Source organism: Schistocerca cancellata, chromosome 2 (assembly GCF_023864275.1).
Source record: "Schistocerca cancellata isolate TAMUIC-IGC-003103 chromosome 2, iqSchCanc2.1, whole genome shotgun sequence".
Taxonomy (NCBI): Eukaryota; Metazoa; Arthropoda; class Insecta; order Orthoptera; family Acrididae; genus Schistocerca; species Schistocerca cancellata.
In genome coordinates, this window is record NC_064627.1 from 632,769,097 (window position 1) to 632,788,086 (window position 18,990).

The window sequence follows — 18,990 nt, forward strand, 5'->3', positions numbered from 1 at the left end:
GACGTAATATATCGCCAAAACTGGTAGCCCATTAAAATAAAAAGTTGGAAATTTAGATATTTGGAAGGTGTTTCGTTTGACATACCGTTCCATTCTTCTAGCTGCATCACAAGTGACTTCACTGGAGAGGGCGAAGATATTTTGGTGTATTGAGTCAGAGGTGAGGACGAACATTAGCACTTGACGTTTTCGCAACCATAGCACTGAACTGGAGGTCGCAGGTGTTGTGTTCATACCTTTCAAAGGTAGTCACTTAGTAACGGCGATACTGTAATTGCCAGAAAGTGGAGTGCAACGCTTTGAGCTAGACGACACTCTGCGAGAAATGTTTCATTCTCCCAGATCTCCAGAACGGCTCGCTCATCGAGGTACACATGACGTTCACTGGGTGAATCGACATGGATAACAGCGCAATTGATGCAGTGCGGGGAAGGAGGTGGGCAGTCTCCCTCACGAGCATCCTTGCCACAAGTTACGAATTTGGCTGCATAGCCGGCCAGGGTGGCCGAGCGGTTCTAGGTGCTACAGTTTGGAACCGCGCGACCGCTACGGTCGCAGGTTCGAATCCTGCCTCGGGCATGGATGTGTGTGATGTCCTTAGGTTACTTAGGTTTAAGTAGTTCTAAGTTCTAGGAGACTGATGACCTCAGAAGTTATGTCCCATAGTGCTCAGAGCCATTTTGCTGCATTTTCACGTGACATGCAATTATGGCTATAACGCTGACATTAGTAGCAACGCATTGGGTTCGGTATGTAGGGTCTAACGCTGATGACTTCATAGCCAACCTTGATATTCTGTGGGAGTCCCACTCGATCAGACTTAGAGAAGGCTGCGAGTAGCCACGAATTCTGCATCAACCATGTTCATAAAACTGTGGAAGTGGTTACGAAATGGTTCAAATGGCTCTGAGCACTATGGGACTCAACTGCTGTGGTCATCGGTCCCCTAGAACTTAGAACTACTGAAACCTAACTAACCTAGGGACATCACATACACCAATGCCCGAGGCAGGATTCGAACCTGCGACCGTAGCAACAGCGCGGCTCCGGACTGGAGCGCCTAGAACCGCACGGCCACCGCGGCCGGCGAAGTGGTTACGCACTGTAACGCTGAATACTCCCTCAGTCATTAAGCAACCGACTGTATATAATACCACGAACACGGAATCCGTGGAGTAGCGTAGCTTTAAGCAGCCTTTGGGCTTGAAAAGCACTGTTAATATCTAAAAGCAATGTTTCATTGCGTAAGCGAGTGCATGAACTTAGTGGGCCTGCAGTTGTGTCCACACGTTTCTAAATGGCGTAAGGGTTCACTGCAGGAAAGCTCTGACGTTCTGTGTGTGTCACCACGTGGTAGCGGGTGCAAGTAGAACAATCGTCAAGTGACTGGCTGTATCCCATTTCGGTTCGTTAGACAAAGATTGCATAGATGGAGTTGATGTAATCATTGCCGGTGAACATCCAGTGTTTTCGCCGGCCGAAGTGGCCGTGCGGTTAAAGGCGCTGCAGTCTGGAACCGCAAGACCGCTTCGGTCGCAGGTTCGAATCCTGCCTCGGGCATGGATGTTTGTGATGTCCTTAGGTTAGTTAGGTTTAACTAGTTCTAAGTTCTAGGGGACTGATGACCTCTGATGTTAATTCCCATAGTGCTCAGAGCCATTTGAAGCATTTGAAAGATGAAATGTAAGGATGTAACTTCCCTTCGACGACGGATGACGAAGTTATTAAAGATGGTACACAAGGACGTGGAACGCAATTAGTCGTATACGTTCCAAGCACCGAGCGAGGTGGCGCAGTGGTTAGCACGCTGGACTCGCATTCGGGAGGACGACGGTTCAATCCCGTCTCCGGTCATCCTGATTTAGGTTTTCCGTGATTTCCCTACATCGCTTCAGGCAAATGCCGGGATGGTTCCTTTGAAAGGGCACGGCCGATTTCCTTCCCCATCCTTCCCTCACCCGAGCTTGTGCTCCGTCTCTAATGACCTCGTTGTCGACGGGACGTTAAACACTAATCTCCTCCTCCTCCTCCTCGTATACGTTCCAAAGAAACCATCCTGGTATTTGCGTTCAGTGATTTACAGGATCATATAAGACCTAAATTTAAAATGTTCCACGGAGACTAAACTTCCATCCTCCCGGAGTGCGAATCTGGAATCTTAGCATGGCTCTATGTCTCTCGACGTCAGTCTAAGTATGTACCTACGAAACAACGTTGAAACCAGCAGATGTTTTACTCTCTAGTGTCACTTCGAAACATTTAAAAAAATATACTTCGGACCTCCCACCACAATATGTCACGTATGTGCAGTAGTACAGCTTTCATACAAAGTTAAAACGTTTTTAACTGTTCTGCATACGTAAAGATTCTGACGCCAAATGGCGCGTTTCATCTGTGTTACGAGAATGATTGGACACCAAAAGCGCAACTCCAAGATCTTGGATCCCCGTACCTCCTCTCGACAGAGGAGAAAGCAAACAGTTCCAACGAGAGGAGATCTGTCTCAGTATCCTAACGCAATTAGTTGCGATTTTCCCTTGTATTTATTGAATATCGAAGAACTTTTAAAGAGGGCGTTTACTTCTAAAGTTAGCTATACCAGTGCATGTCTCACGCAATTCCCCCCAAACACTGGCTTCAATTGTAAACACCGGTTACGTTAAGCAGCACACAGCAATAATTGAGCTCACACACCGTAAATCTGGTACATGCACGAAGCACCCTCATTCAAATTAATTCCCTTTATATATCACGGAAGCTGTCTTCTTTTCATGCTCGCTGCAAGTATTTGATTTTAAAATAAGAACTTTCATGAAACTTAATAGCATATCGTGTCGCAGTAGCTAAAATCTGAAAACATCTCACCTACAGTCGATTCATAACACAGGGCTTAGCACTTATTTTTATCTGCGATGCCGTGGAACGTTCAAGAAGTTTGATGAACTGTCTGACGGTTATCTACGCCTCCCGTACCAATGAGAAATGAAGTCATTACTATTCGTGGTACTGTTAGTCTAGGCCATCCGTATTCAGTAAAGACGCTATATTCACTCTGCCTGTGACATTTTCTGCAGCTACAAGCTGTAATGAAGTGAACTCAAAGTAATATTCTCCCAACAATTTTGAGTCTTGTATGAAACAACGACGACGGCAGATGTAGCAGGGGCCATCTGTTACCAGGCTTGATGATACGCGTCGAGTCAATTTTAACGTTCGCATACTCCGAAAATGGCACGTTCGCAAATGTGCCGCAACTCGTAAGTATAGGTCAGTTTTGACACGCTTAGAGCTGCACTTTTGGAGGCTGAGGTGATCTTGCATCCAGGTCGTAGATTTGTCCACATCTAAGAACTTTCCCATGAGTACAGCAGTATCCTGTATCTAGACTTTCCATACCAGAAATTCAGACTTGAAACCTGCTAGATTTTTGTCTTTCGTGTTCAAAGTGGCTGAAAGAAGATATCTTGGAGAATCAGTGTTCGTTTTGTAGGCTGGATGTGTACTGATTCGAAGGGACCTGGCAGATTAAAGCTATGTGCCTGACTGGAACTCAAACCAGAAACCTTTGTCTTTCTCTGGGAAACGCCCTACTGACTTAGTTATGTGCTCTTTCATATGCCATACTGTTTTTTGCTAATGATGCTAAATTAACGGCCTCAGGAGTGTCTTTTAGATAATCATCTGTTTCTAATATTGCTTTCACGAGAATGTCACTCGGGTTTTAAACATGAGTTAATGAATAGCTGTTCAGTGACGTGATCTTTTGTTTAATTTTTTCTCTTTTGGCAGGTCTGTTCCACAAGGTTATCTGCCAAAGCGGTGTGGCGTCTTTGGAACTGGTGTCGGCTCCTATTAAGGACAGGACGTTTCGCCTGGCACAGTCCCTCGGCTTCACGGGAGACAGTTCAGAGGAACTACTGGCCTTCATGAGAGAACAGCCAGTGCAGAAGCTCGTCGAGAATGTACTAAACTGCCTGACCAAAGAGGTGGGGTAAACGTGTCTAAAATTCTTGAGGTGTTATTACAAATGAAACAATATAAGTTTGTATTCTGCACTACTGTGGACTGTCTCTGTCGATTAGGAAAAGCAGAGAATGCAGTCGCTGGCACCTTTTTCGCCAACCATAGAACCGGACAGCGTGAAGGACGCTATCATCACACAGGATCCCATGGAAATCCTGAAGAGTGGCAAGTTCAACAAAGTGCCCACCATCTTGGGTGTCTGTTCTCGTGAAGGAATACTTTTCATTCGAGGTAGGTACATACGGCAACTACAACAGAACTCCAAAAAACTTAAATTTAAGATCTGAAAAACGTCATGTTCCAAAGAATAAAGGACTGTAGATTTATCTTTATAATATTCGAAAACTGAACCCTAATTCAATACAAAATTCGGTCGTTAGTTTTCGACTCTTGTTACTGATACTGCTAACAGAGGAAGTTTTCCCTCTATTATCTAATATTTATTATACGACTTACAAAAGAGAAAAATTTACTCCCACTGTATGATTATGAATTTTTTTTTCTCTCACTCCACAGTACACTAATGTAATCTATTTTTCTCAAGTATTCTATTTTTCTCCAGTATTTGGGAAAACGAAGAAATCAGCAATCATATGCATTCAGAACGCTGTGAAAGACTAAAGAATCACATTACATTGCACTAAAATTATTTTACGAAAATTATCTTCAGTGGCATACGGATCCAAACATGAGCCCTTAGACATCGATCTAATACAACAAATCTGTCCCCGGTAGGTTAATTATTGGCATTACGCGAAAGGTGGGTAGACGTTTTTAGTAGATAATTGCGAAAAGAAGATGATCGAAAAGTATTTGAACAACCAGTAGCGGACCTGCAGCTGCGGGAGGAATTAACTATTTTTCTTACGTAAATTTACGTATTCTGTTGAAAGTCATTCCAACAACTAACGTTGGCAAGTGAATGGAAAGATGTGCAAGTCTTTACAATCCCTGTTTGGTGTTTCTATGTTCTGTGCTGCTGCTCATTATATTTAGCAGCACTAGGAATGACAAATAAAAGAAAAACTACTTATTTACAGATACAGTATGGCAGGAGGATATGATTACATCTGCAGGTGATCTGACGATATACACGCCGCAAAACGTAGTGCGCATATGTACCTATGTCGTTCTATGCTGTTTCAACTCTGTTCCATAGCCGATTAATCGTAGAGATTGTCGACCGTGGCTTAGCAACCGTTCGGCAACCCAAGGCGAGATGTTTTCAGTGAGTGAGAGATCTCAAGAAAGTGCTGACAAGGCAACAGTCGAACACCTTGACATCTAGCTAAATAAGGGAAACACAACTCACATTCCACCTTGCGATCTCGTGTCGAGAGAACTTGACTAAGGGGACAAACATCGGCTTTGGGAACCAGAGATCGTGGAGTTGAATATTCAGCTTCACAACATATACTCATACATGTGTTGGTCTCGTATGACGATGACGGTTGCCATTTGGAACGTTCATTATTCTCGGAGGCTCAGGTCACGTCCTCCGTGGTGCTGTACGCAGAACCGCGACTCGCCTGTATAGCCTTTCCTCATATACAGAATATAGTCTGTTGTCATGTTTACTTCATAAGGAACACTGAAACATTGGAACTGCTAGCCCTAGCCGACTTTGTGTGATTCTATTTACATATCAGTTACAGTTTTATTGATTAGTTCCACTAAATCTGGCTCCTCAAGTAACCTCCCCAATACTTATTTTACGTTATTATTACTAACGGCCGAACTTTTTCTGGAAAAGTACGTCACTTTTCATTAAAATGTATTTCTCAAACTAGTACGAAACGTACCACTTCGAACGTTAACACTTCTTATAACTCTTTGTTCAAATGGTTCAAATGGCTCTGACCACTATGGGACTTAACATCTGATGTCATCAGTCCCTTAGAACTTAGAACTGCTTAAACCTAATTAACCTAAGGACATCACACACACCCATGCCCGAGGCAGAATCCGAACCTGCGACCGTAGCGGTCACGCGGTTCCAGATTGTAGCGCCTAGAGCCGCTCGGCCACTCGGACCATCTAACTCCTTGTAAATACTTACACTATGTGAGGTGTACAAGCCGTTCACCACTAACCTCGTAATCAACTATTATCGATTTCTGTCTTTTCGTTGCAGGGTTTACTTAACATCCATCCACAATTGAAGAGCTCTACCATTCGGTACACCAAGTATAAATTTTGTCTAAGCTTTCCTGCATTTACTTATCTTGCTGCTGAAAACACCAATATCTGCGAGTAATCTCGTATTGCTGCTGACCATATTTGATAAATAATTTACACAGAACGTTAGAAATATGTTCCAGTATACGAGTATGAGTTCGTTTCTACTCAATTTTAAAAATTAAATTTCACGTAACTATTCGTGAAACAACTAGTGAACTCTGGTGTTAGCTTTCTTACTGCATTGATTCATTCGAATTCCAGTCCATCCTGGATTTTTTCATGGGAAGAACTTGGTCGCTGTTTGCTTGAATGGACTCTAAACATGAATGAAAACAGCCGTAAGATATTCCTGTCACCTTCAAGTATGTATACACCGTAGTTAGACTTACTGGTTTAGTAAACAATAACCAGACTATATTTACGGTGACATTTTATATATATCGCACATATTACATCAAAACGCATTGTGGAATGTTTAAGCTGGGAAACCTTTCCCAAATACCACACTGTAGACGCAATAAATGTTGATCTAACAAAATATGGCAGATTAGACAAACAAACATTCGTTTACTAATTGATTTCAGTGAATGGACCTTACCATTTACGGGCAGTTCCGGGTACAATCGTCGAACTTCAGCATACGCGGCTTGCTTTTCGTCTTCTGTGAGTTTCTTCAAATGACGCCGTGATGGCCATAGAACCGTGGCAACGTAATGGATAGCTTCAATTTTGCACTTCTCTGTGATGAAGTATGCTGCTCTCCTTTTTATTTTCGCCATGAGCTGAAAAGGAAAACCCATATACGTAAGTGCACTCTGATAATTCAACAGTTGTATAAAGGATCGTAACCTATAGAAAGTGTTCTTACCTCGTTGCCACTGTCTATTGCTTCACAATGATGTAACAGAATCTTGTACCACGGCAGCACACGTTCCAGCGTTGTTATCTTTGCAGTTTCCAAATACAAAAACTCGCTTCTTTAAAGGGGGTTAGAAAAGCGACAACGTCTCGTACGCACCCTTCGTGCAAGGTTTCTAAGAGTGTTGATTGCCCCCGGGATTCTAGTAGATCTCGAATATCGTCGATTTGACTTATGACGGAATTGAGCATTTACAGTATTCTGTTCCACCGAATTACAACTTCTTGCTTCACACAGTGCCGCAGACGCCCCGGAGTGACCCGATCTCTTCAAATATCCTACTATAGCTCTTGCTGATAGTAGACACGACAGGATTTCAGGGGCTTCGTCTTCTAAAAACGTCTCTTGACATGTGCGACGAAACGCAGTCATCAAGCAGTGATCAAAGCAAGGCAAACGGTGGTAAGATTAAAGTGCCTTCTTCATATTAGCTCCTTGGTCGGTGACAAAGTAACATTTCGTAAGATCATTCTTGTTAATTCCTAACGCAAGCATCCGCTCTTCAATTTCGTGTCGTATGTTCTCTCCTGTCTTAGGTACGTCCAGAAACTCGGTTGTTATCAAAACAAGCGTTTCTAGCTGTCACTCACCATTCACATAATGCGACGTCAGTCAAAAAATTCCTCTTCTTGTAGTTATAAGACCACACACCAGAGTCTAAAGCTCACATTTTGTTCTTTAAGGCACATATTAGCTTGAGCACCATTGTCACCCTATTTTGTTTGCCTTTTCTTTAATATGCGACGATACAGTGGTAGGGTGCGGAAGAATATCTTCTATACTGACTTTGCCGTAAGCGGCGCCAACATTGATGAGCTCCTGCGAATAATTCTTGAAGCCAATCTTACCACAAGTATTTAACGGTAGCGAATGTATTCCACTCATATCGACCAACCTATCAACAACAACTTTCTTTGTGCTACTTGGTACTGCAAGTGGCCGGTGGACTTCTGCTCCGCATTTACTTTTGCAGTACCGAATCATACCTGTTGTGCTTGACTGGTACGAAAGTATGGTATCACACGTGGTACATTGCACGAAAGCAGCAGAAGCCTGCGTGACAGGATCCACTACAAGTTCAAACGATTTCCAAGCTTCACTTTTCGCCTCCTCTTCCGACATGTCTTTCTTCTTCAGGACTAATGAGCCGCTCCTAATTCTCTCCTTAATACTTCTCTTTGTTTCATGAATGGAACGTTACGACCTATACTTGGTTTATCCATAACGCTGTCTGCGCTGCTCAAAGCCAGGTCGTCAACTGCGTTTACACACGGCTTATAATGCGATTCGGCACTGCAGAGCGCGGCGGCGGTTGTACTGTCACCGGCCGAGATTGTGAGTACGCTCAAGCGCCCGGCAGTGCTCAACTGTCCAACCGATAACCGAGAGGCGGGGGACACCCGGCCACGTGGTGCATTACACGGCCACGGCCGTATCGCAGCGTGGGCCTTTCCCAGCCGTGGATCAGCGGCACGAAATGGGAAATGCACGAGCGGTTGTTTTCATCGAAATGCAGAGCTCTAGTTCAAATGGCTCTGAGCACTATGGGACTCAAGAGCTCTAGTCCATGCCCTGCCAGGTACAGCGCCGTCATGCTAACTATTTAGTGCGAACAATTCTCCAAGTCATCGCAACACATCCTTATGCAACACTCCCTGAATAAGCGAATGCGATTGTCCACATGAATCACACTTTGTTGAACTGAAAGGTTATGCTGACGTTCAAAATATCGGCGCACAATTGAGTTCTGAATGCTGTTCAATGAACGAGGCAAGACATGCGAATGTAACGCAACAGAATCTTGAGATCTGGGTCTGCTTCCGTGGCCTGTGCTATTTTTCTATAGTGCAAGGCAGAAGATTCCAGCAGTTCAGAGTCCTACCCAGCGATTTGGCACCGAGATGCTGCAGATGCATCAAAGTCAGAGTCTGGGCCAATCGTAAGGCGAGATAGGGCTTGTGCAATGTCTTGCTTTGCCGTAGGTCTGTACACAATTTTATGCTGGTACTGCGAAAGCAACAAAGCCCAACGTTGCAGTTTTTGGGCAGTGCGTGTAGGAACCGGCGTCGACGAATTAAATAAGGACTGCTCAGACTTGCGACCATACAAACAGTGATGGAATTTGGTCATAACATACACAACAACGAGAGCCTCTTCTTCAATTTGAGAGTAATTGCACTGAATTTGAGTTATCAACTTTGAGGCAAAAGCAATAGGTCTGTCTTGGGCACCAAGACTGTGCAAAAGCACAGCCCCGATTCCGTAGGAAGAAGCGTCGACTTGCAAAACTATTGGCTTAGCAGGGTCAAATGGTTCAAATGGCTCTGAGCACTATGGGACTCAACTGCTGTGGTCATTAGTCCCCTAGAACTTAGAACTAGTTAAACCTAACTAACCTAAGGACATCACAAACATGCATGCCCGAGGCAGGATTCGAACCTGCGACCGTAGCGGTCTTGCGGTTCCAGACTGCAGCGCCTTTAACCGCACGGCCACTTCGGCCGGCTTAGCAGGGTCAAAATGCACTAAACATCTCTCAGTAAGCAAGGAATTTCTGAACTTCTGAAATGTGTCTTGACAGTCTTTAGTCAATACATTTTTGCGAAGCAAGCTGCATACCTAGTACTGGCTGCAGTTCACACACATTGCGAAGAACAGGCAGATCTGGGATTGTAAGCAAATGAGAATGGAGGAGGTGTACACCCAGACTGTTTATCACATGACCTAAGTACTGTACTTCAGTCTGAAAAAGTGACACTTTCCGAGACGACACTTGAGTCCTGCTTCTGATCACAGTCGAAAAAGAGTACGCAAATTGGTAATGCGTTACTATGGTGTACGACCCGAGACGACAGTATGTCAAGGTAGTTTGAATAAAATGGCAGCTGCCGGTTGTCGGTTGCGGAAGCACTGCCGAAGGGCAAACGCAAATACTTGAACACTCCTAAGTGTGTATTTACAACAAACGATTTCTGTGATTCTTCAAATCAAAATGGTTCAAATGGATCTGAGCGCTATGTGACTTAACATCTGAGCTCATCACTCCCCTAGAACTTAGAACTACTTAAACCTAACTAACCTAAAGACATCACATACATTCATGCCCGAGGCAGGATTCGAACCTGCGACCGTAGCGGTCGCGCGGTTCCAGGCTGTAGCGCCTAGAACCACTCGGCCACAACGGCCGGCTGTGAGTCTTCATCCAATGAAATTTTCAAGTAGGCATAACGCAAACCTGTGTTAGAAAAGTAACGTCTTGCACCAAGCCTGTCCATGAGTTCCTCAGGGCGAGGTAACGGATAAGTGTCAACTACTGTCTTTGGGTTGACTGGAGGCTTGAAGTCAATACTTACGCGAATGTGACCAGGTTTAGGCAACAAAAGGAGAGCACTCGCCCATTAACTAGCTTAACTGGGAGCAGTTACACCATTATCTTGCAAGTCTTTCAATTCACTGGCTACTTTGTTTCTTAATGAATTGGAACTGCGCGGATCCGGAAAAACTTAGGTTGTGCATTGTCTTGCATGTAAAATTCGCTACAAAGTTATCAGCTTTTCCTACTGAAAATAGACCAGGAAACTTTTTAAGCAAGCTAGCTACGCTGTCTTTTGGTGACACTGACACTGAAAGTTCACTGTCCAAACAAGTAAAAGGCATCTAAACCAAATATGTTCACACTGTAAAATTCACAGTCCTAGTAAGGAGTTTGTAATTGGCAGGTTAATTACGCTGTCCAAGCACTGGAATTTCCTGTCCGTTCTAAGCAGTCACGTGCTTGCTAGATTTAGAAAGGCGTGGTGAGCCTGTACGTACGTGGAACTATGAAACGAAGTTACTGAGGCACCTCTGCCTAATTGAAAGTTCACACGACGGCCAGAAATTCGTAATGAGACAAATAGTCTGTTAGAATGCCGTTGCACAGCACAAGGGGAGAAAGAGGCAAAACCTTAATCTTGCTTTTGTCAGAACATATTTTAGGTTTTGAAACACAGCGTTCACTGCATGTGCACGAGCCTGGTTTCCCTGGGAGCGGGCAAAATTGGCGTTTTCGTGCCGTTGCAAACAAACTGCTTTGACATGCCGTTGCATTACGTGGTGTGTAACCTTGCCTTTAATGGCGAGCAAAACATCTATGGCAAGACTTCACTAAATTCACAGGACTGTTTACATGCTGACGTGGCTGTCCGCGCGGCTGTGTACGCGCTCGTTGTTGTCGCTGCTTGGGGTGATCGCAAACTATGGGCGACTCGGCTCGACAAATCGGGGCCTGGTCAAACTGATCGGCCGCTATGACACCCTAATCATATTGCCATAAGATTTGCAATACTTGGGAACGTGATGGATACCAGTACATTAAGATTTCTTCCCGTATTCTACCATCTGGGACACAGAATGTTATTGCATCTCGTATCATGAGATCACAGTAAAAGTTGCCACAACTACACTTCAGTTTACACTTCCTAGACATGCCCACTAGTTCTGTGCGCCAGCTTTTCCTGCAAACGAGAGAACTGGTATCTAGTTGCAGCTAATTGAGCTTGCTGGTCATAGTACTGAGTTAATGCAAAGGTTACTTTGTCATAGCTGAGTTCGCCGGGGACGTAGTTGGAAAAAGCTTTTGTATTAACCTGAATGCTGAGGACACCGCAATATAAAGGAAGTATTTTGACTTTACAGTACCTTTAACACGTTGAACTTAACTAGGTGCTTGGAACTGTGACAGGTATTCGAGCCATTCCTCCTCTGTGTCGTAAAACTGCCGGAACATTGGTATGTCGGTCGGCGGTACTCGATTGGTTGGTTGGTCGGTTGTGCTGTCGAAGCAGCTCGTGCAGCCAAAAGACGTTGTACCGTCGTCAGCAGGATCGAAATTTGTTGGATCTGAAACTGAAAACTTGTGTTAGATCCATCACATTGGTCGTCTGCGGAAGTGGCGCGGTGGCAGTGGGTGGAGGGGGCGGGGAAATCATGGTTTACACAATACATTATAGCAAAAAGCAAGCAAAGACTCTGAAAAGAGAAATTTGATTATTCCCGTGGCTCCCCTCCTGAAATACATGCTAGAGAACAACAACAAATAAGCAAAGAGGAACACGATCACTCCTGCAATCTAAAACACAAGAGAAGCCAGTAAAATCTTGGGCCAAGTTGATTAACTTCGATCGCTACTGAACTATCCTCGTCGCCTCCGTAGTATCCTCGTCGCCACTGTAGTGTCCTCGTCGCCGCTGTAGAGTCTCGTATGAAGGGAAGCAAGGAAGCTGATGGTATTATGGGTGACCAGTGTTCTCCTTCAACACATGCACACTTGGATTAACAGGGCTCTTTATTTAGACTAACAAGAAGCTACTTAACTTAACTCTTGCTAATACACTATTTACTCTCCCTGCTAGTTTCTATCTGGCCGCTATGCACAGTCACAATCTGCGATATGCTCTGACAGACGTCAAGCGGAATAGTGAGTCGAGACAGTGACCTAGTGACTGAGTTAGTGAGTGACATAGGCCCTCCGGTCAGCAGCGGCGATCTAAATACTTGTGGTCAAGAGAACGTTGTTAAGCCGCGCTTGATTAGCCGAGCGGTCCAAGGCACTACAGTCATGGACTGTGCGGCTGGTCCCGGCGGAGGTTCGAGTCCTCCCTCGGGCTGGGTGTGCGGGTTTGTCCTTAGGATAATTTAAGTAGTGTGTATGCTTAGGGACTGATGACCTTAGCAGTTAGGTCCCATAAGATTTCACACACGTTTGAACATATTTTTGACGTTGGTGGCATGTTGATTCCGAGTCTGTCTGTGGCTTCTCTCGTGACTGGCGCACTTGAACGAGCGCCTACTATCGATCTTCGCTCTCTATCTTTTCCGACCGGTGTACTGGCGATAGCATACGCCAGCACAGTATAGACGATACTTCTCCGAAATTCTACGATATGTCAACTCATTCATAAATTCCATAAATCATTTTAAACGGTCATTTGCTTGCCACTTATCCCACTTGATATTAGAAATTCAGATGGAAATATATATATTCCTTCTACATTACCTGATTGCAAATCAGCTAAACCTCGAAAATGAGATTTTCACTCTGCGGCGGAGTGTGCGCTGATATGAAACTTCCTGGCAGATTAAAACTGAGTGCCCGACCGAGACTCGAAAAAAATGGTTCAAATGGCTCTGAGCACTATGGGACTCAACATCTTAGGTCATAAGTCCCCTAGAACTTAGAACTACTTAAACCTAACTAACCTAAGGACATCACACACACCCATGCCCGAGGCAGGATTCGAACCTGCGACCGTAGCAGTCCCGCGGTTCCGGACTGCAGCGCCAGAACCGCTAGACCACCGCGGCCGGCCGACCGAGACTCGAACTCGGGACCTTTGCCTTTCGCCGTCAAGTGCTCTACCATCTGAGCTACCGAAGCACGACTCACGCCCGGTACTCACAGCTTTACTTCTGCCAGTATCTCGTCTCCTACCTTCCAAACTTTACAGAAGCTCTCCTGTGAACCTGCAGAACTAGCACTCCTGAAAGAAAGGATATAGCGGAGACATGGCTTAGCCACAGCCTGGGGGATATTTCCAGAATGAGATTTTCACTCTGCAGCGGAGTGTGCGCTGATATGAAACTTCCTGGCAGATTAAAACTTTGTGCCCGACCAAGACTCGAACTCGGGACCTTTGCCTTTCGCGGGCAAGTGCTTTACCATCTGAGCTACCGAAGCACGACTCACCCCCGGTACTCACAGCTTTACTTCTGCCAGTATCTCGTCTCCTACCTTCCAAAAATTTTACAGAAGCTCTCCTGCGAAACTTCGCACACTCCGCTACTGTAACTACTACTGCACTCAGCGCGCCCCTACTTTCACAAACTCCTCATAAAATGTCATGAAAATTAGAATACTGAAACTTCCTGGCAGATTAAAACTGTGTGCCGGACCGAGACTCGAACTTGTGACCTTTGCCTTTCGCGGGCAAGTGCTCTGCAAGGTTCGCAGGAGAGCTTCTGTAAAGTTTGGAAGGTAGGTGACGAGATACTGGCAGAAGTAAAGCTGTGAGTACCGGGCGTGAGTCGTGCTTCGGTAACACAGATGGTAGAGCACTTGCCCGCGAAAGGCAAAGGTCCCGAGTTCGAGTCTCGGTCGGGCACACAGTTTTAATCTGCCAGGAACTTTCAGTTAAAGCTCTGTTATATTCCAATACTGGGTTCCCCCCCCAACTCATATCTTCCTTCTCGACTCACATTTCTTCTCCAGTCACGCAACCAAACAAATGCTCCCTGTTGCTCAGTGTACTCCTTCAACTTATCTACTCTCACCTTTGCGTTTAGCAGTGGAATTCCCCTTGCACTCACAATGTTTCCGCCCTTACTTTAAGCCGGCCGTGGTGGCCGAGCGGTTCTAGGTGCATCAGTCCGGAACCACGCTGCTGCTACGGTCCCAGGTTCGAATCCAGCCTCGGGTATGGATGTGTGTGATGTCCATAGGTCAGTTAGGTTTAAGTAGTTCTAAGTCTAGTGGACTGATGAACTAAGATGTTAAGTCCCATAGAGATTAGAACCATTTTGAACCTTACTTTAATTTCACTAAAGATTATTTTGACATTTCCATATTCTAAGTTAGTTCTTCCGACGATCATTTCTTTTTTCGTTTTCATCACATTTTTCCGCAGCTACTTCATCTTGGATTTCCTGCACATCCTATTTATTTCAATCGTAAGTGGCTTTTGCTGTATTCCCCTATTTTCTTCTTTAGTTGACAGATTGAAGTAGTTCTACGCAGTTACTATTCTTGTACCTATGTTTGTAATCCAACTTACGTGACTGTTCTTTTTACTAAATTACGCTCCGAGACATAGTTTACTATTAAATATATGATTCCGGAACCTCTATCTGTCAACGATGTAATCCAGCTGTAACCTTCCCACCTCTCCGAACTATTCCGAAATATATTTCCTCTCTCTCTCTCCGAAAGATTACTTAATTCTTGTGATTAATAAGGTCCAGTGCAAGAGAATTTTTAATTGCTTACACCAGAACTGACGGAGAACAAGGGAGCTATGCGGGAGCTCAACACAAACTTCCAGAGGCTGTTGCCAGCTAGCATTCCCGTTAAGAGGGAAGAACGCATCACCATCGCTCGAGACATCAAGAGGTTCTACTTTGAAAACCAGCCCCTGGAAGATTCAACCGTCGAAATGTATGCTGATGTAAGTTACAAGCTAATTAATATCGTTAATTTCTTCTGTTGTTTTCTTAGACTAGTGTATGTATAAATGTATGTTTTATTTTATTACAGCCAAACACACTCAATACTTTGGAGTGAAATTTGGAGAAAATAAACAACATTTTTCTAACAAAATTTTATTGAATGAAATAACACACAAGTCTAGTGTTCTGCTGTAGCCTAATACAATGAAAAAATGGAATCGAAAACGTCTTAAATGCCATATTTGACAACAATTAGGACAACGTAAAAACAAAGTTCTGCAAGGTTTGCTGGAGAGTTCCTGTTAAGTTTGGAAGGTAGGAGACGAGGTACTGGCAGAAGTAAAGCTGTGAGGCGGGGCTGTGAGTCGTGCTTAGATTGCTAAGCCAGCAGCGCCGTGATCCCGTGGTTAGTGTGAGCAGCTTAGTTCAAGTCTTCCTTCGAGTAAAAAGTTTAATTTTTTCTAATCTACTCCATATTATGCCAGCACGGTAGCTCAGCGTGTTCGGTCAGAGAGCCAGTTGGCCTCTGTAATAAAAAACTGAGTGGAAGGATCAACCACCGAACTTGAACAGGATGTCTTGCGACGTCCGCAACGAGCAAACACAACGATCAGTAACGAAAAAAAAAAAAAAAAAAAGTTGGTAGAGCACTTGCCCGCGAAAGGCAAAGGTCCCCAGTTCGAGTCTCGGTCCGACACAAAGTTTTAATCTTCCAGGAAGTTTCATATCAGCGCACACTCCGCTGCAGAGTGAAAATCTCATTCTAGAAACGTAAAAACAGTTTCTCTCTGTTTGTACATGGCTGATTTGTACCCAAAAGATTAAGAAGATTTATGCCACAGAACTATGCTGCACGTCGCATCAGAGAAAAAAATTATGAGAAAGTATAAAATATACACTTCTTTAAGAATATTCTAAGTGTCACACCAGGAAACGCCACTAAAGAAAGTTTTTACAAGCTGATTCTTCCAAAGAAGATATTAACACATATTTACACATTTATTGCCGTTACCTGTTCCAAACAAACATGTTTACCTTCATTACATTTCTTGTTGCTTATGTTAGCTGCCTGTTTTTTTTCCCAAAGACTAACATAAACAACAACAATTGTAATATAAATGTGAACTATCGCCTAACGACAAACTGTCAGTTTGCAACTGTTAACGGCCCTGGTTGTGTAAATAAATAGCATTGTTAACATGGTTGGTTGCTGTTTTTTTTATTTGTTATAATCAGCTTATATCTTGCACACACACTCTGAAAAATGTCAGCAGTTTATCAGAAAAAAGCAGAAAGAAATTTATTGTTGTACTTGCCATTACTATTGAGGCACTAAGTTACGTACGTGACAACACAAGTACAGAGATACAACATTAGAATAGAAATACAACATTAGGTTTTATCTGGTAGAACTGAAATGAGCGAAAACCACTTACCATATTTTTTAAAAATTTTGGAACATCAGAGGAAACTATATTTTGGCTCAAAGACCATCTACTAAAGCATATTTGAAAGACTCTCTACTTGATTTGTCACCTGGTGAAGTCAAGGAACAAGCAACAGTTACCAAGGACAGAACAACACCGAAAAAGGCACTTTGTGAAAAATAGCACTCCCATTTCCATTCTTCATAACTAGTGGATGCTCGTCATCTATTATGTTCATTTTATTATTTGTTCTTTACTTCCGCTCACCCCTTTCTCAACTGAAGACTTTCTTACATTTAGAATGTACAGTTTTTTCACCGAATAAATATGGTTACAATTTTAAATATCTTACGTTTGTGTCTACGAGGGAACTTCTGAAAGGAAGTTACATATGCCGTCCCACGCTAACAGCTTTCGCAACAAGAATGGCGCATTTTTAGGAGTGAGTACATGCTCTGAGTTTGCTGTAGACACAGTATTGTTGCGGTACGGACAACACATGAATTACAGTGTGGGAGCGAAATTGCACCACAGTTGGAAATTTGAAAAATGTGAGCAGAACGTGTTAATTGAACACAGATTCCCCGTAAAATTCTGGCTGTGTATGGACTAAATGCAACGTAACATACAGTCATATTAAACTGGTTCCAGCTGTTTGGCCAAGTCCGCAAAGACTTGGATGACGCTTATCGGGAAGGCAGGCCTTCGACATCGACCAAAGACGGTAACCACCAGATAGTCTAATCGAGTAACTAGTTCGCAACAGTCGCAAATTTTCAAACGTAACACAGCGTTTCTCAAATGTCTCCATGAGGAAGGAGAGTATCTCCATCGTCGAGGAGCAAAACGATTGAAGAACTTTCCCACCGTCGGTTACAGGTACTTGGTGGCTATGTTGTCAAGTGAAGTGCCGAACTGAGTAAAAGTTACTTGACCTAATGCGTAAGTTACTTTCTGAAGTCCCCTCGTAACCGTCCTTTTCGATTAAACAACATCATAGTGTTTTTGAAGATTTTCTGTATCTCCTGTCTCTAGTGTTAATCTCTTCGTCTGTCCTGAAGTACTAAACCCAAAATCTGCTTCGCATGTTCTAGTCTGTCCTGCAACATCCTCCCTCTATTGTTACTTCCGGTAAGTGTTAAGTTACATTATCATGAATGCCACCGCAGATTCTAAACTAATGTTGGTGGGGATCTCTTATGCTACTGTCTTATAAATGGTACACCAGAGAAGCTTGTTCTTCCTTTTGATGCTTAATTCGTTTCTCTAGTTTTCTTCATTTTGCATAGACGTCAGTTTTTGAAGCCAATAAGAACTGATTTGATTCAGAACCCACTCCTGGATAAACCTTAGTGTCTCTAATCTGTCCAGGAACTCGTTCATTTGTTATTACATAATTTGTAATAGATCTAAATCCTCTTGGTGAGCAAGTAAATTTGTGTATGTCTTTCTTCCTAAAGTAATTACTACTAATTTTTAAAAGATTAAAGGCAGTACTGTCTAGAAGTATTTTGCCGAAACAACGCAAACACATAAATTGGAAAAGCACAAGCAGAACCACTGGAACGTTTTATTTAAAAGATTAAAGGCAGTACTGTCTAGAAGTATTTTGCCGAAACAACGCAAACACATAAATTGGAAAAGCACAAGCAGAACCACTGGAACGTTTTATTAGTAATATAGAGCACGATTTACTTGGCAGACGAACTGTGGTCCATAAAGTGATGAAATTACTGACTAGACAAGAAAAGTACCGCATATATGTGTCAATAATATAAAGCGGTGGGATCAGGTAGCTTATCATAAAAAATTATGGCATGATGATATTGTGAACTGAATAGTACAAAAGATATTGATTTGAGAGGACGGAAGCTCGGGAGGCTACAAACAATAGGAATGTCAAGTATTTCTGATAACATTTCTCGTGGATAAACAGGAATCTGGCTAAAATGACTCTAAAATTGATTACAAACAGTCTCGACGGCAATAAAACATTTATTTCAATAGCTACTGGTTTCGGTCAGCGTGCGACCGTCCTAAGACCCTTGATACCTTGATGGTCAGTTATCGTTGGTGGACTCAGAACACCTGATCCGTTCACTCTTACAGCCTACCATCATGGTGTTAACGATTTGGGTATGATCACACACAGACCAAAATTGTTAACCAGTGCAATAAATGTTTTATTGCGGTCAAGACTGTTTGTAATCCATTTTAAAATAGGGAAGTCACATTTTT

The 18,990-nt window shown here is 43.4% G+C and overlaps 1 protein-coding gene across 1 annotated transcript in view; it reads left to right on the forward strand.

The window, feature by feature from the left end:
• LOC126162298 (juvenile hormone esterase-like) overlaps positions 1 to 18,990 on the forward strand; it is an 85,264-nt gene that overhangs the window by 49,268 nt on the left and 17,006 nt on the right. The window contains exons 5-7 of the mRNA XM_049918717.1: positions 3,790 to 3,986; positions 4,083 to 4,254; positions 15,152 to 15,324. Of these exons, the coding sequence (XP_049774674.1) occupies positions 3,790 to 3,986; positions 4,083 to 4,254; positions 15,152 to 15,324 (542 nt within the window). The remainder of the gene's footprint in view (positions 1 to 3,789; positions 3,987 to 4,082; positions 4,255 to 15,151; positions 15,325 to 18,990) is intronic.